Source organism: Panthera leo, chromosome A1 (genome assembly GCF_018350215.1).
Source record: "Panthera leo isolate Ple1 chromosome A1, P.leo_Ple1_pat1.1, whole genome shotgun sequence".
Lineage (NCBI taxonomy): Eukaryota > Metazoa > Chordata > Mammalia > Carnivora > Felidae > Panthera > Panthera leo.
The window spans coordinates 101,492,492-101,518,211 of record NC_056679.1 but is presented as its reverse complement, the minus strand read 5'-3'; the positions used below and the strand labels follow the sequence as shown (position 1 = coordinate 101,518,211).

General features: G+C 38.1%; 1 protein-coding gene across 3 annotated transcripts in view; it reads left to right on the top strand.

The window, feature by feature from the left end:
* The window catches only part of CEP120 (centrosomal protein 120), a 74,284-nt gene that overhangs the window by 42,604 nt on the left and 5,960 nt on the right, over positions 1–25,720 (top strand). For all 3 annotated transcript variants that reach the window (XM_042933935.1, XM_042933936.1, XM_042933942.1), the window contains exons 17-19: positions 1,071–1,232; positions 3,543–3,665; positions 10,910–11,008. In XM_042933935.1, coding sequence (XP_042789869.1) covers positions 1,071–1,232; positions 3,543–3,665; positions 10,910–11,008 — 384 coding nt within the window. The remainder of the gene's footprint in view (positions 1–1,070; positions 1,233–3,542; positions 3,666–10,909; positions 11,009–25,720) is intronic.

Genomic DNA, 25,720 nt, shown 5'->3' with positions numbered 1-25,720 from the left:
GTGGAGAAAACTGCTGTTCAGCAGAGGAAAGCATCTTTGACATGTCAGAATGTGAGGAATACATAGCAAAGTGTTTGTTATTTGAAATGGTTAATAGCCAGCCAGCCAGCTTTGGCTGACTGCTGCACTCTGCGGAAGTACACTTCTTCCCGGGATGTGGAGGGACTGGATAGTAACACTGCCCAGAGCATAGAGAAAACGTAGCACAGGCTGAGGGGCCTAGAATTCGGATGTCATTCTCAGTAACAAGGGAATATCCCACCTGGTTGTCGATTAAAGGTTAGAGCCCAAGGATGGATAAAAACTTCTGTTAATACTATGCCTAGTTAGCATTTTTGTTAGGTCTTGATAAATTTTACCCTAAATATTTATTTCAATTACTACATAAATCATTTCAAATTATTAGAATTTCTTCCACATTAAATTTGTATGCTCCTGTCCTAACCAAATGTGTTTCTTAAAATTTTTCTCAGCATTTCACTCTGACCTGATCCTCCTACATTTTCTGGAATTTCTCAATTGATGTTTGGCCTTAAATGTATTTGTTTCCAATATGAAGGCTCTGTTACTTTCTATGTGATTAGGCAGAATAGAAGAAATTTCTAAAGAAGAAAAGGAACGTGGGTATATTTGCTTAGGTAATACAGTGGGTTTTACTCAAAAAGGAATTTTAAGTGATTAGGGCCTTTTCAATTGAATTTATATAAGTCATATATGGAGTTTTGGATACACTTTGTATTTTAGAATTAAATGATGATGGATTAGCAATGTGGGTTGAAGCCCTGTGTGCTATCAGCACAGAGCCCACTTGGGGTTCTCTCTTTCCCTTTCTATCTGCCCCTCCCCTACTCACACACTTGTGCACTCTCAAGAGTAAATAAATACATTAAAAAAATTTTTTTTAATGTATAATTTCAATTGTGCTTCAACATGAACTCAGACAATGGAAAAGGATATGAAAATAAAATTGTAAATATTGTAAACATTTGTGTAGAAGGATAATAGAATATTGAACAGCATACTGTAGCTGAGCCTTTAAGCCAGCCTCATAAAGACTCACTTGTTTTTAGGTTCAAAGAGAAAGGAAGGAACTGAAATCAGAACGTGACCGGAACCTGCAAGAACTTCAGGACTCCATCCGCAGGGCCAGAGAAGATTGTGTTCACCAAGTAGAACTAGAAAGGTTAAAGATCAAGCAGCTAGAAGAGGACAAACATCGCCTGCAGCAGCAGGTGGGATCAAATAGTTGTTATCACTTAGAGTTTATTTGTTTTGTAGGAAGAGTTCACTGAAAAGTTAGAGAAATTCACAGTGGTTTGAACTATTGATGATGTTGATTGCACCAAGATGCCGATATACTTTAAGCTGGCTCTTGTTTTCCTAAAACAAAGCTAAAGACTACCTTGGAATAATTTTCCTTCCCTTGTCACTATTTGCACAAGATTGAACTATATTTCAGGTAACTCAACATCTTTCTTTCTGATAAATCGCCTTTTGGCCAACATCTTGTGCATGTGTCACTGGACCAAATTCAGTTAAGAACGCCGGTTCGTGAGTGCATCTGCGCTCCTCACCTTACTCTCACCTTTCGGCCCTTCCCACCCCACACCCCATCCCCTTGGCTCCAGCCCCTTGTCAGCGAAGCCACCAGTGGCTCATCACTTTGACTCCCCCTCTTCATCAGACAGCTCCAACACTGTTGGACTTCTGTTGTGTATTTTCTTCTTTCCCCTTCTTTAACCCCACTCTCCTGGTCTTCCTCTACTTTCTGGCCACCTCTCAGGCTCCTTTTCCTTTTCCTAACCCTCCAGTATTGGACTTCCTCCAGGCCCAGGACTTACTTTGTACTAAACAATCGTATTGCTGCCCATGGCTTCAGAGAGAGTCCCCTTTCTAAGTATGTCCCAGACTGACTGTCTCTTTGATCATTCTATCAGTGAAAGGTGATGAAGATAAGTGTCTATATTTCAAAATATAAAAGCAGTTCCCAGAACTCAAACAATCTGTGTCACTTACGGACATTTAGCAAAAGAAAAAGCCTAGTGTGCTGCATAGCTTACTTCTGCACAACCTGATTTTAGGCACAGTAATTGTTTATGATAATGTCTCTGGGACACTTGGGTGGCTCAGTCGGTTAAGCATCCAACTTCAGCTCAAGTCATGATCTCATGGTTCATGGGTTGAAGCCCTGCCTCGGGCTCTGTGTTGCCAGCTCAGAGCCTTGAGCCTGCTTTGGATTCTTTGTCTTCCTCTCACTCTGTCCTCCCCCGCTCACACTATGTCTCCCTCTGTCTCAAAAATAATAATAATAATAATAAAATAAAAATTTATGGTAATGTTTCTGAATGGTAGAAACAATACCAAATTTTAAGTCTGTTAGCTTTCGTTTAAAACAGAAATAAATGAGAGAGAGACATGCTTGAGAAAGGTTTCTTTTCCAAATTGAAAAGTCAAAGTTTGGATATTCAAAGAAGTAAACTTCAGCCATAGGAAGACTTTGCAGGTAATAGAGTACCTCATTACCTAAAGATGCTAGATAAACTAAACCCTAATTAGAATTATTTGTGCTTACTGGCATGAAACAAGAATTGATTATTGATAATTTAAATTCCATTTTGCCACCAGTTTTCTCAGCATTTCAAATTTAGTTAAGTCTTATGTCTTAGAAAGTAGATAAATGGGTTTATCTAATGATTGCTAGAGGGTTATGGAAGGCATCTTTAACAGTCCTTGTTTGCATTTGATTAAAAAAAAAAAAAATCCCAGATTTGAAAAGAACATTCTTATATTCTGTTTGGTTTTTTGTTTTGTTTTGGTAGTTTTGAAAGTGTTCTAAGGGAAATTATATATAGAGTGTTGAGTCCAGGTAAGTCTCTGTTTTATTTAATTTTAAAAAGTATTGCCTGCTTTCATCAGAGCATTATTCTAGGGGATGAATAGATCTGAGAGCTGTTCATGTCTCTGCCGCTGTCTAGATCCTGGGCACTGCCGAGCTGAGCTTCTGAAATCCTCAAATGTCTTATCCACAGAAATGAAGGGGTTGAGTTAAATCATCTTGAAATGACTTTAAGTTGTAATAGTGTTTGAATTATGAAACTTTCACAGTTTTAAATTATAAGAACAATAAATACCGCGCTAAAATTAAGTTTTTTATTTTTATCGTCATTAGCTGGTATATCTAATGTGCATAGTATTCTCGTACACGTGACATCTTAAGGGTATAGTATAAGTATTTTTATAAAGTGACTTTCATTTGCCATCTAAAATTGAGCAAAAATGTTCTCATGATCCTGGTTTTCTAACACATTTCCCACTCTTAAATAAAAGTTTTTGTATATTGTTAATTAGTTGACTCACTAAATTTTTAAGATTACTAGAAATCTTAATTTTCCTCATTATGCTTTATGGATTTTCTAAATTTTCTACTATAAACAAGCTTTACAATAAGAAAAAAAAATGACTGTTGAATTCTGTAGCATTGAACTTTGCATACTGGTCTTTTTAAACTGCTGTCATCCTTTTTTTTTTTTTTTTTAATACAGCTTAATGATGCTGAAAATAAGTATAAGATTTTGGAAAAAGAGTTCCATCAGTTCAAGGATCAGCAAAGCAACAAACCAGAAATCCGCCTTCAGTCTGAAATAAATCTACTCACCTTGGAAAAGGTACCCGTGTCAGTTTATGGCAATTTAATTCTGATAATTTATAAAATCAGTAGGTGCTGTTTGAATATAAAATATACTGACATTTCACTGTAGTATTCTGATATCAAATAACAACAGCATTTGAGACACATGACATTGTCAGTACTTGAATTTCTTGGCTTCTCTCAGTTACAGCATATACTAACTAGAGTTGTTGGTTGCCCAAAACAGAAGTGACTAACTCTAGAAATAAAGGAATCCACAGAACTCTCAGGAAGGCTAAAGAACAACTACGAAAATATGTACAAGAACAGGGGGAAGCACAGCATGGCCTATCCTGTCCCAAAACTGTCTCCTCTTGCTATTGTTGGTGCTTTCACTGCCTTATCACCTGATTTCTGTATTCAACAGCCAGTCTTGCCATCGTGAATGCTGACTGCATATTACTTACTACCCTGTAGATTCAGTGCCCCAGGTAGGAGCATTCATATCAATCACAAGACTATGCTCTCCTCTGAGCCCAGAGAAGGGATATCCATCCTATTTTGTTTCTTGCGGTTGGAGGCCAGGTCCTGCCTCTAGTTATATAGTGATCCTCTGCAAACGGGAAGAATGTTCTGCTTCTAGGCATTAAAAAATGTGTACTGTCCAAAATGTGTAATGTTAAGTTTGACAGTATGTGCTGTTGCATTTTATCGTTTAGTATTTTTTAGGTATTATTAAAAAGATACAGCCTACCCAAGAAATGACACAGGTAATAAGAGAATAATTTTCAGAAGTTACAGGATTTCATGGTGTCAGCCATGGCCTGTCATTGTCCACTGAACATTCTATTGAAGGCTTCCTTGCCTCTTTTCCGCTGCAGATGTAGCCACTAGGGGGCACTATCAGAAGATTGGTAGGGGGTGTCAGGAAGTTGCCAGGGTAGTTCGTTCTTCTCTTTGTCTGTGTGCTTCCCTTCTCTCTTAGTAGGTGCACCTTTTTATGGTTTCCTCTCTGGCTAGACACCTTCTCTCCAGCTTGCCTTGGGCTGTCCCTACTGCATGAACAATCTGTGTTTCTGCGTTCCTAGTAGGAAGAACTGTTACCCATGGTACTTGCTTTTGTAGTCCCTCCTGCCCCGGAGACGTAGGGCCTGGCTGCTCCTGCTTATCACTGGTTGCCTCATCCTATCCTCTCTAGCATTTGTGCTTTCCTGTTACCTGTATAACCAGTTTCCTGGCAGGATGCTAAATGACAGAACTGGTTTTTCATTATCCAGCGAAGTTGCATGCTCCTGGGCGCTGTGCTAAATGCTATGCTGTATGATTTAAAAACGTTCAAGAGAGAGTCAAATAAATGACGAGTCCTACAAAGAGGCAGGGAACTTACCCAGATAATTAAAGTGAAAGGCAGATAATAGCTTACCATACTATCTAACTCTCTCTTACTAAATGCCTTGAACTCAAAGGGGAGACAAAGCTACTTCTGAAATCAACACATGAGGTAAACTAAGAAGGGAGACTAGATATAGAATCTAAAGGGCACATTAATAAGTGAATGTGTGTGGGAGAATATTCCAAGAAGTATTCAAGAGAACTAGAGGGGTTAGAAAGCCTATTGCATATTCGGGTAATAGCTTGACTAGAACTTGGGAGTTTAACTATTGTGGTAGTTGTTGGAAAATAACAGGGCTGATAAGAGAATGCTAGAAATTAAGATAATTTGTGGCCATATGTGGGGAAGACCTTAGATGCTAAGTTAAAGAATTGGTATTTCATCTGGTAAGAAAAGTCAGAGATTACTCTCAAGTGTATTACATTGGCTTAATGGATGTTAATAGGAGTGAAGAATTTTCAGGAAGAACTTTTTGAGGAGGTTGAAAGTTGTAGAGAATTACGGTTCTAGGCAGGTTCCATTTGAGACTCTAGCAGAAAAAGTTGAAGCGGAGCAGTTCACTGAGGGGTTGAAAATGGGTAAGTATGGGATGCCTGGCTGCTTCAGTCGGTTAAGTGTCTGACTCTCTTGATTTCACCTCAGGTCATGATCCCACAGTTCATTAGTTTGAGCCCTGTGTCAGGCTCCGTGCTGACAGCTCGGAGCTTCATGGGATTCTCTCCCGGACTCTCTCTATCCCTCTCTCTCTCAAAATTAAATAAACCGTTTTTTAACAAATAGGCAAGTATAGTAGGAAGAGAGAAAAGGGGGTAGAGATAAAGATTTGGAATCACTGGAATAAACTAACCGCCTTGGATTTAGATGAAATGGTCTAAGGTGTCTTTAGGAAGGACACCCAGACAAGTTGGTGGGAACTACGGCCTCAGGTACAAAAAGCAAGAGTCAGAGAAGGAGGCTAAAAAGATCCAGAGACATAGTAAAGACAGTCTAGTGCAGTGCTAAGAGGAGGGATTTGGAGAATAAGGAAATAGAAATCATCTCTTATGACAGCTAAGTCAAGAATGGTTGAAGAAGGGCCTTATGTTTTGCAGGTAAGCGATTTTGAAGAAGCAAAACTGCAGAGGGTTATCAAAGTTTGGCATTGAAAAAAAACCAGGAAAATATGTAACCTGGGGGCTTCACGTTATTAAAACCTTATATGGTAGGTGGAAAATCTACGAACATATACAGAGATATTTTTTGAGTGAGCCAGAGAGGGGCAGAGGGAGCAGGCCCAAGGCCGAGCCCCATGTGGGGCTTGATCCCACCACCCTGGGATCACGACCTCTAGTCAAAGAGTTGGACTCTCACCTAACTGAGCCTCCCAGGTGCCCCTGAATATTTTTAGATTGAGGATAAGCAATTAATAGCAAGAAGAAATTGAGCTTTGAGAGAGGAGGGGATGAGTGGACCAAAGAAGAGTCAGTCTTAGGAAGTAGAAACGCTATTTAAGAGGCAGAAAGGGTGAATAATACGTGGAAAAGCTGGCGACAAGAAAGGGTGTGGTAAAATAAGTTTTTTGGGGGTTGACGCAGGTATTAACCAGTTTGTTCTGCTTCTGAACTCACTGACTTGCTGCAGCCTGTCCATTGCCACGCTGTCTCTGGTTCCTCTTCCTACCCCCACGTGCACTTAACTGCCAAGCCTTGTTGATTCTGCTTCTTACATACCTGGAAAATCTTTTCGTTTCTCCATTTGATTCTTGGGCCTTTTGAATTTCTCTATCAGTGAACTTGAATCCAGTTGGACATTTTTAACCCCTCTTAAAAAAAAGGGGGGTGGGTACCTGGGTGGCTCAGTCGGCTGAGCATCCGACTTCGGCTCAGGTCATGATCTCACAGTTCATGAGTTCGAGCCCTGCGTCAGGCTCTGTGCTGACAGCTCGGAGCCTGGAGCCTGCTTCCGATTCTGTGTCTCCCTCTCTCTCTGCCCCTCCCCTGCTCATGCTCTGTCTCTCTCTCTGTCAAAAATAAATAAAATTAAAAAAAAAAAAAAAAGTTTATTTTACCTATTTGGAGAGAGAGAGGCTCTCCCAAGCAGTCTCTGCAGTGTCATCACCAAGCCCAACGTGGGGCTCAAACCCACGAACCGAGAGACTGTGACCTGAGCCGAAGTCAAGAGTCGGTCGCCCAACTGGCTGAGCCACCCAGGTGCCCCATAACCCCTCTTTTGATTAAAAACAAGTATTCAGGGGCGCCTGGGTGGCGCAGTCGGTTAAGCGTCCGACTTCAGCCAGGTCACGATCTCGCGGTCCGTGAGTTCGAGCCCTGCGACGATCTCGCGGTCCGTGAGTTCGAGCCCCGCGTCAGGCTCTGGGCTGATGGCTCGGAGCCTGGAGCCTGTTTCCGATTCTGTGTCTCCCTCTCTCTCTGACCCTCCCCCGTTCATGCTCTGTCTCTCTCCGTCCCAAAAATAAATAAAAAACGTTGAAAAAAAATTAAAAAAAAAAAAACAAAAAAAAAAACCAAGTATTCAACTATTTCCCTGTTTACAACTGTGAATTCTGTGGTACCTACCAAAGATAGCTGAAGTGCACAGACACTAAGCGTCAAAGAGTATTTTTATTTTACCTTCAGAGACCACATATCTCACAATTAGAACCTTATCTTTTGCGAATAGAAAGTTGGTAACTAGCTACCATAGAAATACATTTTACGTGATTTCTTTAAATCCCGTTTTCCAACTATACTTCTACCAAAAGGATAAAAATCCCTCAACGTATCAAAAATGTAAACAGTGCCATGAACTTGTGAAGGGCAAGGGGAAAAAAAATGAATAATTAAACTGCCTCTGTTTGAGACCCAAGGAACTCATCCAGCATGTTTAAGTGTTGAGTAAAACACGGCTTCTCAGCTCTGGTGAAAATTCTTGGTAAATTTTGTTTGGAGCCAGAAGAGGGCAGAATCTTATTTCTTATTGCTAAGTAATAACAAAGATATAAACGCACAAAAGGAAAGACATAAGTGAAAAAGTATCTTATTCATTGTATAACTTGTGGTTATGTGAAATAGAGTGCATTTGCTGATTACCTATTCTCTTCAGTTTAACAGAAATACTTCAATTTTCACTGAAATGGTGTAAAATAAGATACAGTTTTACCAGATGTAATTCTTCATTCCTTTTATTAAAAAGTCAAGAATAGTTTATGATTTGCTTTTAACTAGGAGTGTCTCTTAGATGGCTTAAAAATAATTAGGTTTTTAAATAAATGAAATATGGAAAACATTAATATAGCAGGGCAGACTGAAGTTGAAGATAAATGCCAAAATTTATGTATTTATGATTATTTGGTAGCTACCATGCGTCCACCCCTGTCTTAAGGCAAAGGCAAAGATGAGAGAAAAAAGAGGAGGAAAAGTACATGATCCTTCTGGGACCTCACTTTTAAAGAGGTTGTAATAAAATTGGAGAGAGGCCTCAAGGAGCCTGAAGTGACTGTGTGTGATCAAATACCAGGGAATATGATAGAAACTCTTTGCAGTTGAGAAAATAGTTTTAAGTAAGCAGAGAAGAAAGTGATAGGCGTAGGAAGTTAATTGGGTGATGGGGGGTGAACCAGGACACCAACCTACGGGCTGGAGTAGAGGGTTTTTTGTTGAGGAACACCAAGGAAATAGGTGCGGCAAGTAGGACAGAAGTTCGATTCTGGAACACCTTAAAACAGGCAGAGGAGTGTAGGTTCAAGCCTGCAGGCAAGTAGCAGCAGCGGCATCTTTGAGAGTAAATTGACCTGACAGTGGTTTGCGGGATTTGGAGACAGAAAAGTGTGGAGGCTGAGGAGACTGGAGAAGATACGAACGTGGGCTAAGGAAAGGGCAGGAGCAACATAAAAGAATAAAACTGCCAAGTTCTCCGAGGGAGAAGTCTCTGTAGTTCCTTGTGACAGTGGGGAAGAGGGCATCAGAGACAAAGACCGTGCCATCCACTGAGCAGAGAATGAGACTTGTGGGCCTAGAAACAGGGAGACAGAGAACGAGTGAACACGGGTTTGTGCTTTCTGCCTGCACTGGCCTCTGAATGGACTCTGGGTCCTGAGGTGAGTTTTCACATGAGAAATCTGTAACTTGGTTCATGAGGTAAGTGAAAAGCTTGCCCAAGCCTTAGATCTACTCAAGAGGAGAGGTTTCAACTCAAGGTCGTTGAATGCCCTGGAGTTCTCTCAAATCTTTAGTTGTGTGCATGTTTCTGGGAACTGGGTCCCCTATGTTTCCTTAGAATCACAGAGGCACCTGTATTCTTAAAAAAAAAAAAAAAAAAAAAAAAAAAAAGAAGAAAGGTTAGGAATCACTGATTAGGTCATAGGAATGCATTAGAAAAGTGGGGTTTGAATCTGAAATTTGCAAACTACGTTGTTTTTTTTTTTTTTTAATTTAACTGTGAATATGCAAATATGATTTTGATAATCCTGGCAAAACTGATAAAACCTATCCAGCCTTTTCTATTGAGTCAGTCCATGGGATATACTTGATCCCTCTGGGGTTATACCTTCCTAACCCTCATCCTTGGGCCAGTCTAGGCTACCAGACCTTCTCCAAGACCCAGGGACATGATCACTTTTATAATTAAATACTACCCTTTTATCCCAGCAATATAAAACGATTTTTGCTATTCCTCTGACTTATGCCCTACTGTTAAATTACCAAGTAATATGTATAAATCTTTGGGGCACAAGTAGAAGAGGTCACCTTTGATAATCTCAGAGTATTTATTCAACTTAAGACATGTAAGTCTAGTTGTGAAATGTCAACACCTTTAAATTCAAGCACCAGGGATTTATAAAGCAGAAAAGACCGTGACTCCATGAGTTCATATATTACTGCAGAGAATATTCTGGTCTTTTGTGAAGGGAATTTGGCAATCTGCTTTTCCTTTCCTTTTATTTTCATACACGTTTTCTGAAGTTTGAAGTTTGGGACTGTGCCTTTGGTTTGATGTTCCTGCAAAACATGAAGAGTTGTGTGTATGGGAAAAACTAGACTTGATATAAAAAACTTAGACCAGTTTAGAGTCACAGTATTGTGCTGTAATTCAGGCAGATTATTACATTATCACTTAAATAGTAAAACTGTCTGTTGGCTTCATGAATTTGTTTGGTACTTGGTTTGAAACACTGAGAACGTACATTCCAGAACATCGCCAAGTTGGCTTCGGTTCATGCACAACAGATTGCCTGCTGCAAGTATAAATAACCATTTTTTTAATGGAATCACTTTCATGTTTTTCTTTATATGTTTGAGGAAAAATAGAAAATCAAAGTTAGTGTTATGAGGAGCATTATTTTTCCTACTCTCAGGTTTATTTTAACATTCTTAAAATATTTTCCCCTTTGTCCTCTTTCTCAGTAAACTGCTTTCTGATAAAAGATCTCCCTGCTCTCAGCACTCTCCGAGTTTTGCGGCAATAGAGTTATAAGAGTATCTCTACTAGCTCTCGGGGTTGTAAGACCAAGTTCCATCTCATGATAGGCCCCCAGAAGGAGGAACTAGGTTTCTGAGATGTCGAGTGCCAGCTAAATTGGAATGCTAACAGTAAGGACTGCTTTTTGTAAAAAATGAATGTTTTGCACTCTATACACATTTTAATACATTTATAGTAACTGTCTGGAGGTTAAGACTGATTCCGTTCCTTTCAGTATAGGCTGTTAGGCAGTAAAAATACGACTATATTTTAAACAAGAAAATGTTCATGTGCCATAATATTTATAGTAAATTATATAACAGTTTTAGATGATGTCGTATGTTACACTGTATAAACTCTTTTCTTAAGCCAGACTCTTTGTATATATTATCTTTCAGTGATTGTACACAGTGGTATAGTGTTTCACTTGATACGATTTTAATCACTGTTAGGTTGAACTTGAAAGGAAGTTGGAATCTGCAACTAAGTCTAAACTACATTACAAGCAGCAGTGGGGACGAGCTTTGAAAGAACTTGCCAGACTTAAACAGGTATGTAGTTTATAGCTGATGATGGATTCTTCTTTTTATGTCTTTTTCCCCTTGATTCTTTAAAAGTATGCGTATTTGGCAATAGCTATTACGTTCATATGTGGACATTTGGATCTGCAGGGCTATTTTTGAGATTATTAAAGGATTGTTTTCTTAATAAAAAAATTAACTCTTAGGTCCTTTTTTTTTCTTTTTTTTCAAATTGGCAACTGTTGTCCTCCCCAGAAGAAATTAGGAATGATTTCTTTCACTTTCACTTATAAAACGGCCATTTTTTTTGTCTTAATTTCTTTCCATTGAAAGTAACTTTCAGAAAAGAAATTTCAGAATAACTGAAAAAATTTAACATGTCCTCCAGCTGAACAGCTGATTTCAAATGTTAGTCCTAGAAGACCTAGTCATTTACTCAGTTAAGAAAAGGAATCACAGACAATTTTTGCACAATTTTACAAGAATTTAAAAGTGATAGTGGTTTCCTGAATTCTTCTTAGACTTCTTTTTTCTTCTTCTTCCTACTACTAAATAACAAATGCCATAAGCCTCAGGAGAAATTAATCTTATTTTGGAGTGAAGTTTGCTCAAATGATTAAGATCAATTAAATGTGAGCAAGGTTTTTCTTTAGAATCGAATCTACTTGACCTAACCCTTCAAACTTTTGCCTTTCTTTAATGATCAGTTTATTCGGAGTGAAATTTGGCACATAGGGTCTTTCATAATTGTATTTTTTTCTCTGTCTCCATGACCAGCAAATGCTGTTAAACATCTCTGTGGTATTGTACTAAACACCTACTGCTCTCAAAGAGAGGTATGTACAAGACCTCAGGAGAATAAACAATACAGTTTGCCTTAACGTAGCTCGTCGAAGAGTTGAGATTGTAAGCATAACAGAATATTACACGAAGTGAAAGTATTTTATAAATGTTCACAGGATCAAGGACAGATGCGTGCACTGAGGGCCTCCTGTATTCACAGTACTGCGATAGATTTATTGGTGTATGTAAAACTTAAGTCTTTCCCTCAGAGAGCTTGCAATTTATTAAGAGGAAGAAAATTATAAATGTAACATTTATATTTAAGAGTGAGAGCCGTGACAAGAACCATCCTGAGGAGGCAGGACGGGAAAGTACATCTATTTAATAGCACTTAAGTAGGACGCTGTGGAAGAGGAGTATTTGAGATAGACCTCTGGTGAGCTGGTTGTGATTTAAGAAAGCAGAGAGGGAAATGCTATAAATGTAACCAACAAAATGAGTATAGCAAACATGCAGGAAGGTGGAAAGCAGAGACTCTACTTGGACAAGAGAGGAGGGTCAATTTTAGAGGTAATTTCAGGTAACCAGGACTGGAACTTAAGTGGGAACGTGACACACAGATTCCTGGGGAAAAAAACCCCAAAACATGGTTTTGGTAGATTGGTATAGCCCTGTTTTTACCTGATTGTAATGCAAAGTAGAAAGTTGAAGATGATGCCAGAGGCTCAAGCCTCAGTGTCTACAAAGCGAGTTTTCCAGTATGGAAATAACGGTAGTAATACAAGGAGGAGAAAGGACTTGCGAATGTGGACATCTTGACTTTTGCCAAAAGAAATTCAGCAAGCATTCAGAAATATGCAGCTGGTATTGGGAGGATGATTGGGCTCCTTGCAGATGTGAGAATTTAAGCTGTGGTAGATAAAACTGAGCATTCTTAGGTTTGCAGAGGAGGCCTGAGCGCTGATGATGGAACCAACGGGCAGAGAGCAAGAGGGCGGTCATGATTTCAGGCCCCTCACACCTTGTCATTTCATCCTAACCAAGATCGCAGTAGAGCTGGTAACTGAATTTCGATTTTCTAGATGAAAGAAACGGAGACTTAGGGAAGTTAAGGAAGGTGCACCAGATCACACAGGTCACGAGTGAGAGAGCAAGGATTAGAGCCACTGGACTGGGGTCCCGGCTGTTTCCCCTTTATGTTGGTATCAGGTTATTCCGTGGAAGCCAAATAATGAAAGAATGTCGAGGAGAAGAAAGTGAGCCCTGGAAGGTTTTAGGGATTTCTGACACAGTATCCAGGCACAAGTCATGGTTTGGCACATCCCAGCAAGGAAAATGGCATCAGTGACTGTTAGACCAGCTCTCATAATGAGAACTGAAGTGACCTCGAGCGAGAAGAAGCTCCAGTCAGGATGCCAAAGTACGGAGAGGAGATGGGGAAGAAGTAGAAAATGGTGCCTGCCATTAAAGAAGTTACACAGTGAAGGCTCAGAGACTAAGGGAATGAATCATGGGGCATTACCAGAACCAGTAATGAAAAGGTGGAAAAGTGTGAGCGTTGAGGAGGGCATTTCCTTTGGAGAGAGGAGTAATCATTAATGACTGAAATGTCTCCTTCCTGTCACGTGCATCCCCGTACCCTTTTGTTACCTTCTGAATCTTCCCATTTCATCCATTCTTTTACATTTACCCCCTTGCCTAAAAAGCATGGGCAGATAATTTTGCTGTTTGTTCCTAGTAGGAGAGGCTATCATGAAAGTCAGATGCTTCCCCGTGAGTTACTTTATGTATTAAGAAAACGGCGTTAAATTTAGAATTCAACTCTACACTATTTCTTCAAGAAAAGAGCCTCCTTCTTTGAGTGCAGTAATCTTCCTCGAGACTAATTCTGTTCCTTATCCCACTAACTTTCTGCTTTGGAAACAACACTGTAAACAACCTTTAGGTCACTAGGAATCACTGATGTTCCACAGACGACATTGGAGGTTTGGTACTTGAAGAGCAAATATAAGCCTTTGCCATGACCATCCCAAATTGTGCTCTGCCACTAACTGTTCTTATAGGGTTAAAATTAATAGCTTCATCAAATAGGCACAATTCATATGTGTGAAAGTACCATATTTTTCTAGAACTTTTTATTAAAAACACATTTATTGTGTTTGAATATAAAATTGGAATCCTCTATCTGCTTTTGTTCAGAGGATTGTTTGTGCAACTTCTTGTTTAAATTGGATTAGTACCATGTTAATTTTACATTGCCTCTGGTGAATAGCCACGGGGCTATAATCTCTGCCAGTAATTTGTCACAGCAAAATCCTCTGGAGGGCCATACAAAACATTTGTGTAGTACGGATTAGATGGGGAAAGCCATATCTTAGATTGTTAATAAATGTTAATGACAAAACCCAGCTGGTAAAGCTTGGAAATAAGATCTAATGCTGGGTGCCTATTGCCAAAAGAATGTTTAAACAGATTTCCATTACTCAAAGGTGACCCAGTACAGTCAATTTGTGAATTAAAAAAAAAAAAAACAAAAAACAAACATACTCTTCTAATGATTTAGGGAAAAAAAAAATCGTCTAATTCCCAACCTTGAAAGTCTGTGTTTCCAAGCTGTAAATTTGTTGTTGTTGTTCTTTGCTAACTTGGGGAGGTAACAGCTGTAAAAAAAAAAACAAAAAAAACCAAACAAACAAATAAACATAAATGGGTCCTAAGTTAGAAAACAAGGAATGATACCCAGACATTCTGGATTTGATATCTTTGGTACAATGTGTAGCACAGATCTGAAAGAATTCTGATGGTGAGACATCTAAAGGGAAATTTAGTTGTTTCCGCCCCACCCCCAGTCTCCATGAAGATACACTACAGAAATATTTTTAAACCAAAGGTTTCATTGTTTGACAAATACTCAAGATTGTCACTTTAATTTTTTTTTTCTAAAAAAATGTTTGTTTAAAAATATTTCTCATCACCTTAGAAAACAATTGTGTAGGTTGAATAAAAGCTACTCCTTTTGGAAAATAAATCATTAAGAGGTATGAATTTGTTCGTGTAGAAAATTTAACGTTTTCATTATGTGAGATAAATTGAAACTAGGTCCGCTTGTTCCCAAGACAGGAAACAGAACTAAGATTTTGGGTAGGATGTGGGTCCCTTACCATATTTGTGCACAGTAGATCTGTTTAAAACTAAGCTCTGATATATTTAGTTAAAACAACACAGGCTTCATTGGCTGACATCAGCACTATCTTGTCCAGTCTCCTGCTTATCCACTCAGGGTAATTAATTTGATTAATTTATAAGTAATTTAGCCAAGGATGGGATGTAAATCTTTGTTTAAGAAAACAGTTGGAGGTCCAAGTCTTGGTTAAAAACTGTGTCTTGAAACCATCCAGGCCCTCCTACTGACTTGTCAGCTCTGGGTTATTTTCAGAAAACTTGACTTGAGTTCCTTAGTTTAGTTGTAAGTTTTTCCCACAGACTTACATGGTATGTGTGAGCGGGAGAGTAAGTAGTGGCCACTTTTTAGCCGCTGTTTAGTCTAGTGTATGCATGTTTACATCTCCTCTCTGGATTTATAGGCAGCTCAGGCAAAATAAAGATTATACTCACTTGATTGAGGAGTCTTTAACCCAGAGCACCTGGCAGCAGAGAGGATTTCTTTCTGTAACCTCTAATTTTTGTGTGTGCATGTGTGATCAGTATTAATGCCATATATGTGATGAAAAATTCAAGGCGTTTAAAGGCTTGTCTTCTGTGTTTTAGAACTAGGATGTTTCAAGTCTTATAAAATTACAGTTTTACAAAGTAACCTAACCTAACATAATTGGCTTTTATTATTTTTTTCTGCTTGTAATTATGCTTGCTTATTGTAAACAAAGACAAACTTTGCAGCACTGCATAACACAGAAAATAAAAATCACCAGCCAGAGGTAACAACTGGGTCTGTTTTTGCCGAGCTTTCTTTTCCTTTCTTTTTTAATAGTTGCTTTTTAAAAGAAATAGACCATAACAGTCCAAAGAGGGAAAGAAAAAGAAGATGGTTATGCACCCTACCCGCGCCCCCCCCCCCCCCCACTTCTATTTTAAGAACCAGAGCACATTATCAGTGTTCTGGAAGCCTTCTGTGCCTTTGCTCAACTGCATCCTCTCCAGAGGTAACTACTTGCCTAAATTTGGTATTTATTCTCCCTTTGCTTTTCTTTACGTTTGTGTGGTTTTAAACTTTATGTAGATGGACTCACTGCCTTTGAATCATTCTCTTGTCCGCCTTGTATGACTCAAAATTGGTTTTGAGATTTAGCTATGTTGAGGCAAGTAGCTATAGTTCATTTTTATTGCTTTATAAAACCAACAGATGAACATAGCACATTTTACCCAGTCCTTTTTCAATGGCTTTTTCCTTTAACTTAGAACAAGACAACACTGAAAAGTTTTGAATTTGTCCGAGTTTCTCTAGTATTTATATCAAAAAGTAGAGTTTCTGGTAATAAGGGTCGCTGCTTTCTAAAGCTTTGCTAAATAGGGCAAAATTACTTTCCCAAGTGCTTGTACAACTCTTGAGTTCCCAAGAGTGGTGTGTAACTGTTATTCTTCATATGATGTCCAACACTTGGCTATTATCACATGTGTTAATTTTTTCCAGTTTGGTGGGTTTGAAATAGTGTCACTTTGTGGCTTTGGTTTTCCTATCCCTGATGACTTACTTGGAGCAGCTTTTCTTTTGCGTATCAACCACTTGTCTTTCTTCACTAAGGAATGCCTGTTAATGCCCTTTGCTCAATAGAAGTCAACAGGTAATCCAGATTTTAGAGTCACCAGATGCCAAGTTTGAAATAACTGCTATTACTGTGTTCTAGAACAAAGGTGATATGATGGGGAAATGGAATGAAGAATTAGAATATTTTGAATAATGTAGAAATTGTGGAACTGAGAAATATTTTAAGTGATATGTGAGAATGTAAAAGATGAGTTAACAGCAGATTGGATGCAGCAGAACCAAGGATGTGTGAAGTCAAGTCAGTAAAAAGCATCTAAGCTGAAAGAGAGGGGGAAAAAGGATGGAAAAAATAGCAAACAACATGAGTGACCCCTGAGATAGAGGATATGAGATTGACTACCATTTGTGTATAACTACGGACCCTGTCTTCGTCTCTTTGGGCTCCCATAACAAAATATCACAGACTTAGTAACAAACCACAGAAATTGGTTTCTCACACTTCTGGAGGCTGGAAGGCCAAGATCAGGGTGTAGGCACAGTCACCAGTTCATAAAAGGCCACCTTTTTGTCAAGTCCTCGTGGAAGAGGAGTCAGGGAGCTCTGCTGGGCCTCTTTTACAGGGGCAGCAGTCCCATTTAGGAGGGCTTACCTTCATGACCTAATCACCTCCCAAAGGCCCCATCCCCTAACAGTTCAAAATGGGGATTAGGTTTCATAACACACACTTCCCCAGCTATCTAAAAGTAGAGCGTTCCTGTGAAACCTCTCTTAAGCAGAAATGATGCAAAGTAAAGAGCATCCCCAGCTTACCCACAGTTGGCCTTAGACCACTTTGCTCTTACAGAAGACCTACATTTCCATGGTAATGGTTTTCAGAATAGCCAAAATCCTCTTTGGATTTATTTAGCAAAAATCGATACTAATGTAGCTTTTTCTAACTGTCAAATGGCTTACTTCCAACTTTCAGAAAGCAGGGAAACCTATATGTATTGGGGGAGACAAACATGAAGCCTCTAGCAACCCCTCAGAAAAAGAATGGGAGAGAAAGCAGGATTTGAAGAGATACTACATGAGAATCTCTAAAAGTGAAAAAGATAGCAATTCATAGATTCAAGAGTGTTTATGAACTCTAGGAATAAATACCAAGTAAACCATACCTAGGTTTATGGTAGCGGAGTTGCCAAAAAGCAAAGAAACCCTTAAGAAGATGGGGCTAGAGGGAGACATAGCTTTCATAGGAGCAGCAATAAGACTGACAGATGACTTTCCAGCCGCAGGATAACATCCTTAAAGTATTGCAAGAACAGAACTGCCAACTTAAGATTCTCTTCCCAATGAAAATGTTCTTCATAAATGACAGTGACAGAAGGAAGACTTTTCAGAGCGACAAAAACTAGGAGACTTTGTCATGGCAAACCTAAAGTAAGAGAAAATAATTTAAGGTGTTCTTCAGAAGGAAAATGATCCCAAATGAAAACAGGAGAATAAACAGCAATGGAAATAAATGTCTGACTAAAATATAAATACGGATTGTAGAAAGCAACACTCAAAATATTTGTTGGTTTTAAAATATAGATAGAATTAAATTTCTTGACAAAAACAGAAGAACAAGAGTAGAAGAGACGGATAGAGTTAAAATGCTTAAAATATGTTCCATTATTTAAAGTTGCCAAAGGACTGATTTGTGTTATTATTTGTAAATGAAGAGTAAAAATGAATGAGAAGCTGATAGAGCAGGGGAAATGGAATGACAAAGGATTAGACTAACCTAAAAAAAAAAAAAAGAGAATAACCCCAAAGAGATAGAACAAGTACAAAATACCAACATGTAAAGATTGCAACCCAATATATCACCAATGACTTGAAATTATAAATGGACTAAATACTGTCATTAGAGACCAGTATTGCATGAAAAACTAAACAACAGTATACCACTCATAAGGGATATAGCTTAAATGTAAGGATATACAATGGATAAATTTAAAAGAGGGAGAAGTATATATTATGTTAAGACTCATCACAGGAAAGCCTATCTAGCAAGACTTCTATCAGGCAAAGCAGATTTGGGGGCAAGAGCCATTACCGTAGATAGAATGCTCATGATCGTAAAAGGGTCAGTTCACCTGGAAGATGACAGCAATTCCACACGTACCTGACAACAGCCACAAATTTAGGTAAAGCAAAAATCTATAGAACTAAATGAAAAATAGAAAAATGCATAATAATGGTAGATTTTTACAACTCTCCTGGGAACTGATAGAGCAAACAAGAGAATTGGTAAATATTTAGAACGTTTAGACAACACAACCCTTGGTATACAGAATATTTTAGCAGAAAAGTCCAAAATACGCGTTTTCTAGTATACATGGAATATTTAGCCAAATTGCTCATGTGCCGGGTCAAACCATTCTCAATAAATTTCAGAAGATTGTAATTTAGAATATGTTCTGTCCAGAGTGAGATTAAGCTAGAAATTAATGAAAAGATAATGAATATCCTCAAATGATTGAAAATTAAGTAGTATGCTTCTAATTACCCATAGCTAAACTGGAGATAAGTGAATTTAGAAAATATTTTGAACCAAAAAATAATGAAAATATAGCTTATCAAGACATGAGATACTTTTTTTTTTCTTTGAGAGAGAACACACAAGAGCAGGGGAGAGGGGCAGAGGGAGAGAGAGAGAGAGAGATGGAATCCTAACCATTGTCCCTGCTCAGCATGGAGCCTGACGCAGGGCTCTGTCCCATGACCTTGGGATCATGACCTGAGCTGAAATCAAGAGTCAGATGCTCAGAGAGGGGTCAAGAAGGTGAAAGAGCATGGAGGTTTTTTTGTGTCTCCCATCCCTGAAATGCAGCCAGATCTGCACTAAACCATCTTGCACATTGAGAAAACTGATTTGAGAATTAACACAACAATCTGCACAACATGAACCACAGAATGCACCAGGTACACGGCACAGAGAAGTGAAGTGGGGGAGAGAGAAGCTGTGGAAGGCAGGGAGCTGTTTTTGCTTGTGGAGAGAGGACAGAGGCAGGGGGAGAATATGGGAAAGAACCCCCCCCCCCCCTCCAGAAAGCAGCTGGAAAGAAGGTAGAAGAGGAAGACAGGAAATAATAAAGATTAGAGAGGAAATCAGTGCTCTCGTAACCAAAAAAAAAGAAGAAAAACAAATCAGTAGAACAGATCAATGAAACCAGGAGCTGGTTCTTTGGAAAAATTAAGAAAACTGATAAACCAAAGCCAGTTTGATCAAAAAGAAAAAGGAAGGGGCCCAAATAAATAAAATCAAGAACAAAAGAGGAGAGGTCATAACCAACACAGCAGAAACACAAACAATAATAAGAGAATATTATGAGCAATTATATGCCAATAAAATGGGCAATCTGGAAGTAATGGACAAATTCCTAGAAACAGATAAACTACCAAAACTGAAACAGGAAGAAATAGAAAATTTGAACAGACCCATAACCGGTAAAGAAATCGAATTAGTAATCAAAAATCTCCCAAAAAACAAGAATTCAGGGCCGAATAGCTTTCCAGGGGAATTCTACCAAACATTTAAGGAAGAGTTAACACCTACCTATTCTCTTGAAGCTGTTCCAAAAAACAGAATTGGAAGGAAAACTTCTAGACTCATTCTATGAAGCCAGCATTACCTTGGTTCCAAAACCAAAGACTCCACTAAAAAGGAGAACTACAATTCTGATGAACGTGGATGCAAAAATCCTCAACAAGATACTAGCCAACTAGATCCAACAATAAATTTTTAAAAATTATCCACCATGACCAAGTGGGATTTATACCTGGGATGTAGGGTTGGTTCGAAATCTGCAAAGCAATCAATGTGATACATCAATAAAAGAAAGGACAGGAACCACATGATCCTCTCAACGGATGCAGAGAAAGCACTTGACAAAATACAACATAATAAAAAACCCTTGGTAAAAACCCTCAAGAAAGTAGGGATAGAAGGGTCATATCTCAAGATTATAAAAGCCATATATGAAAGGCCATTAATACCATCCTCAATGGGGATAAACAGAGTTTTCCCCCTCAAGTTAGACCTAACCTAGGAAGAGGAATGTCCACTTTTACCACTGTTATTCAACATAGTATTGGAAGTCTTAGCCTCAACAATCAGCACAAAGGAATAAAAGGCATCCAAATCGGCCAGGAAGAGGTCAAACTTTCACTTGTCGCAGATGACATATTACTCTAAATGGAAAACCCAAAAGATTCTACCAAAAACTACTAGAACTGATCCATGAATTCAGCAAAGTCGCAGGATATAAAATCAATGCCCAGAAATCGACTGCATTCCTATACACCAACGATGAAGCAGCAAAAAGAAAAATTAAGGAATCAATCCCATTTACAATTGCACCAAAAACCATAAAATACCTAGGAATAAATCTAACCAAAGAGGTGAAAAATCTATACACTGAAAACTGTAGAAAGCTTATGAAAGAAATTGAAGATGACACACACAAAAAGGAAAAATACTCCATGCTTCTGCATAGGAAAAACAAACATTGTTAAAATGTTGATACTCCCCAAAGCAATCCACATATTCATTGCAATGCCTATCAAAATAACACCGGCATTCTTCAGAGAGCTAGAACAATCCTAAAATTTGTATAGAACCAGAAAAGATTCTGAGCAGTCAAAGCAATCTTGAAAAAGAAAACCAAAACCGGAGGCAATCTCAATCCCGGACTTCAAGCTGTATTACAAAGCTGTAATTGTCAAGACAGTATGGTACTGGCACAAAACCAGACACTAGGATCAATGGAACAGAATAGAGAACCCAGAAATGGACCCACAAAAGTATGGCAAACTAATCTGTGACAAAACCATAAAGAATATCCAATAGAATAAAGACAGTCTCTTTCTTACACCACACACAAAAATAAACTCAAAATGGATGAAAGACCTAAATGTAAGACAGGAAGCCATCAAAATCATAGAGGAGAAAGCAGGTAAAAACCTCTTTGACCTCGGCCTGGGCCACAGCATAGTCTTACTCAACATGTCTTTGGAGGCAAGGGAAACAAAAGCAAAAATGAACTATTGGGACTTCATCAAAATTAAAGGCTTTCTGCACAGCAAAGGAAACAATCAGCAAACTGAAAGCCAACTGACAGAATGGGAGAAGATACTTGCACACGACCTGTCTGATAAAGGGTTAGTATCCAAGACCTATAAAGAACACATCAAACTCAACACCCAAAAAAGCAATCCAGTGAAGAAATGGGCAAAAGACATGAATAGACACTTCTCCAAAGAAGACATCCAGATGGTTAGCAGACACATGAAAAAACGCTCAACATCACTCATCATCAGGAAAATACAAATCCAAACCACAATGAGATACCACCTTACACCTGTCAAAATGGCTAACATTGACAACTCAGGCAACAACAGATGTTGGCGAGGATGCAGAGAAAGAGGATCTGTTTTGCACTGTTGGTGGGAATGCAAACTGGTGCAGCCACTCTGGAAAACAGTATGGAGGTTCCTCAAAAAATTAAAAATAGAACTACCCTACAACCCAGCAATTGCACTACTAGGTATTTATCCAAGGGATACAGGTATGCTGTTTTGAAGGGAAACAAGCACCCCAATGTTTATTGCAGCACTATCAACAATAGCCAAAGTATGGAAAGAGCCCAAATGTCCATCGATGGATGAATGGATAAAGAAGATGTGGTATATACACATACAATGGAGTATTACTCGGCAATCAAAAAGAATGAAATCTTGCCATTTGCAATTACGTGGATGGAACTGAGGGTATTATGCTAAGTGAAATTAGAGAAAGACAAATATCATATGACTTCACTCATATTACTTTAAGACAAAGAACAGATGAACATAAAGGAAGGGAAGCAAAAATAATATAAAAACAGGAATGGGGACAAAACATAAACTCTTAAATATGGAGAACAAAATAGAGGGTTGCTAGAGGGGTTGGGGGATGGGCTAAATGGGTAAGGGCATTAAGGAATCTACTCCGGAAATCATTGTTGCACTATATGCTAACTACCTTAGATGTAAATTAAAAAATTAATTAATTAATTAAAGAAAAGAGTCAGATGCTCAGCCAGTTGAGCCATCTAGGTGCCCCCTCAAGACATGAGATTTAATTCAAGCTGTGCTTAGTGGAAAATTTCATAACCTTGAGTGCACTTAAAAAATAAGCAAAAAAAATATTTTTTTTCAAAACATCCCTTTCAAATAGTAAAAGAATAAGAAATTAAGGCAACTAGAAGGAAGGGATAAGTAAAAATTAATGAAATAGGGAGGAAATGTGCATATAACACAGTCAACAAAGCAAAAAGTTCTTTGAAAAGACCTCCTCCATGGAGTGTTCAAGGACAAAAAGAGAATATCAAGAAAAAAAAAAAGGGGGGGGGGACACAGGAATTCTGATCCCACAGTCATTTAAAAAGAGAGGAGAATGGTATTAAAATTTTTTTGTGAACTTTAGATACAGAACTTACAAAACTGACACAAGAAGAAACAAAATATTCATTGGATAGCTGTTAGGGAAATTGAGTCTGTAATGAAAAACTTTCACACAAACGCTCTGGACCCAGATGGCTTCACATGTGAATTTCAGTAAAAGTTTTAGAACTAATGCTAAACTTAAACTGTTTCAGAAAGAAGGAAGACAGAACATTTTTTAAAAACGAGACTAGCATAATCTGGATCTCCAAACCTGACAAAGATATTATAAGAACAAAATCAATTGGACATCCAGTCTCAGGAACATTGATAAACATTGTATAAGCATCTGAACTGAGTTTATTTATTAAATAAAGGTAAAGTTGGTTGGTTAACACCTTCAGAAAATAAACGAGTAAAACATAAAAAGGGTGTATCAGTTGGAAAGAAGAAGATAAAACTATTATTTGTAGATGATACTATTATATTTAGAAAACCAAAAAGTATCTACAGGTGACAGACTAGAGCTAATAAGTGAGTTTAGCAAGTTTGCTGAAATGAACTCAGTACATAATTACCAATTTTAATTACACTAGGGCCAATTAGAAAATGAGAATTTAAAAACTGCCATTTACTATAACATCTAAAATCAAGAAATACCTACGAGCATATTCTAAGACTGTTCTTACCCTTCATCTGTAGAGAAGTAGAAAATATTAAATGAAATTAAGACCTAAATAATTGGAGAGGTAAACTGTTCACTGATTGAAGAATCAGTATTGTAAACATAATGCTTTTGGCCAAAGTGATGTGTACATTAAGCACACTCGTAAGCAGATCCCAGGAGCCTTTCTTTATTCCAGCTTTAGCAACAGAGATTTATATAAAAATGTCAGAGTCCCGAATAGCTAAGAGAATTCTGAAGGACACCCAGAGGTGGAAGACTTAATACTATCACTTATCAAGAGTTATTATTTTCAAAGTTACAGCATCAAAGCAATATAACTGAATGCAAAGGCAGAGAAATAGATCAGGTGAGAGATTCCATAAACAAACCCATACATATATTACATACATGGACAGAGGTAGTATATCAGTGTTGTTACTGCCAAACCATGGGAGATGGAACTTTTTTTTAGTAAATGTTGCCACATCAGTTGAAGCTCTATATGAGGGTGGGGGTGGGGGGAGAAAATAAACTTGATCTCACACATCCTCAAAACCAGTACATGAATTACATATACATGTACATGAATTAGTGATCTGAATGAACCTTCAGGATGGCATAAGAGAGCATCTTCATAAAGAGTCTCTTCAAGATTGAGGCAGGCAAAAATTTACTTAAGTTGGACAAAGAAGGCACCAGCCAAAAAAGATGAGACCAGATGTGGACTCTGTCAAAATTAAGTCAAAAACACCACTAAAAGGAATGAAAAGGCAAGAAAAAATAAAACTAGTGGAAAATATTTGCAATATTTAAATAATTGACAGAAGACTTAGTATATATAAGGAACTATGAATATATCAATAAGGGAAAATGCATAGCCAAGTAGAGCAATGTGCCAAATGGCTGAACAGGAAATTCACAAAAAGAAAGAACGCCGTTACAAATATTATACCATGTTCAACCTCATTAGTCTTTGAAAAAAAATGCAAAATGAAATCACAGTGAGATACCACCATGTAACCTATCAGAATGGTTTAAATAAAAAAAGAAATTACCAAGTGCCAATAAGAATATGGAGCCCTGGAAAACTCACAGGCAAGTACAAATTAGTTCCAACTACTTTGAAAGCTATTTGACAATACTTAGTAATACTGAAATTTTCGTATCCTTCTGGTTGAATCCTATACCCAGTAGAAAGGCATACATAATGTTCACATCAGTTTTATAGAACGAAATTACAAAGCAACCCAAATGTCCCTTGATGGTGGAATGAATAGACTGTGTAATAGTATATAGGAATGGCAGACATCAGCTATACCAAATACAAATGAATCTGCAAACCATTTTAACTCAAGATAGCCAAACATAAATATATACAATTCCATGTACATGAAGTTCAAAGCAGTCAAAAGTAATTTGTGGTGTTAGAAGTTAGGGTAGTAATTACCTTGAGGAAAGGATGAGTGGTTAATGGCTGGGCAGAAGCCACAGAGGCATTTCTGGGGTTCTCTTAAATTTCTGTTTCTCAATCTGCACGGAGGAGTTTGCTTTGCAAAATTTTACCACAATGTCCACTCGTCATTTGGCAGTTTATTGTTATTCAGAAAAAGTTTATGTTAAAAAAAGACATACCTGTTGATACAGTTCTCCCCTTTGGTGGTTCTGACCCCAAAGAAAAGGACCTGTCCCTCAAAACATGTAGAAAGGACCATGAACCATCTCTGTTAGATGATAGGGTGTTTTACTGAAGCAGTGCTTATGATATCAGAAGTGCCTGTTCCTTAGAGACTGGTTAAGTAAACCATGGGATATCCATTCTGTGGAAGGTTAGACATTCATTCTAAAGAAATTTTATATCCTAGCTGCAGAGATTTTTGTGTGATCTTGGAGAAGAGTAGAAAGGCATATTATTTATTACCTGAGCTTGAAGGAGAATTAGTGACCAGTGCAGAGACACTTAGTTCAATTTTTCAGGGTACATCTTTGTATAATTAAACTATTTCTTAGATGCTTTTACCACTGCTCCCTGGGGCACGTCATTATGTTGACAGCAGACTCTTTCTTTCCTTCATCTTCTGTTATCTTATGGTGGTTATCTAACCTCAATTCACTGATT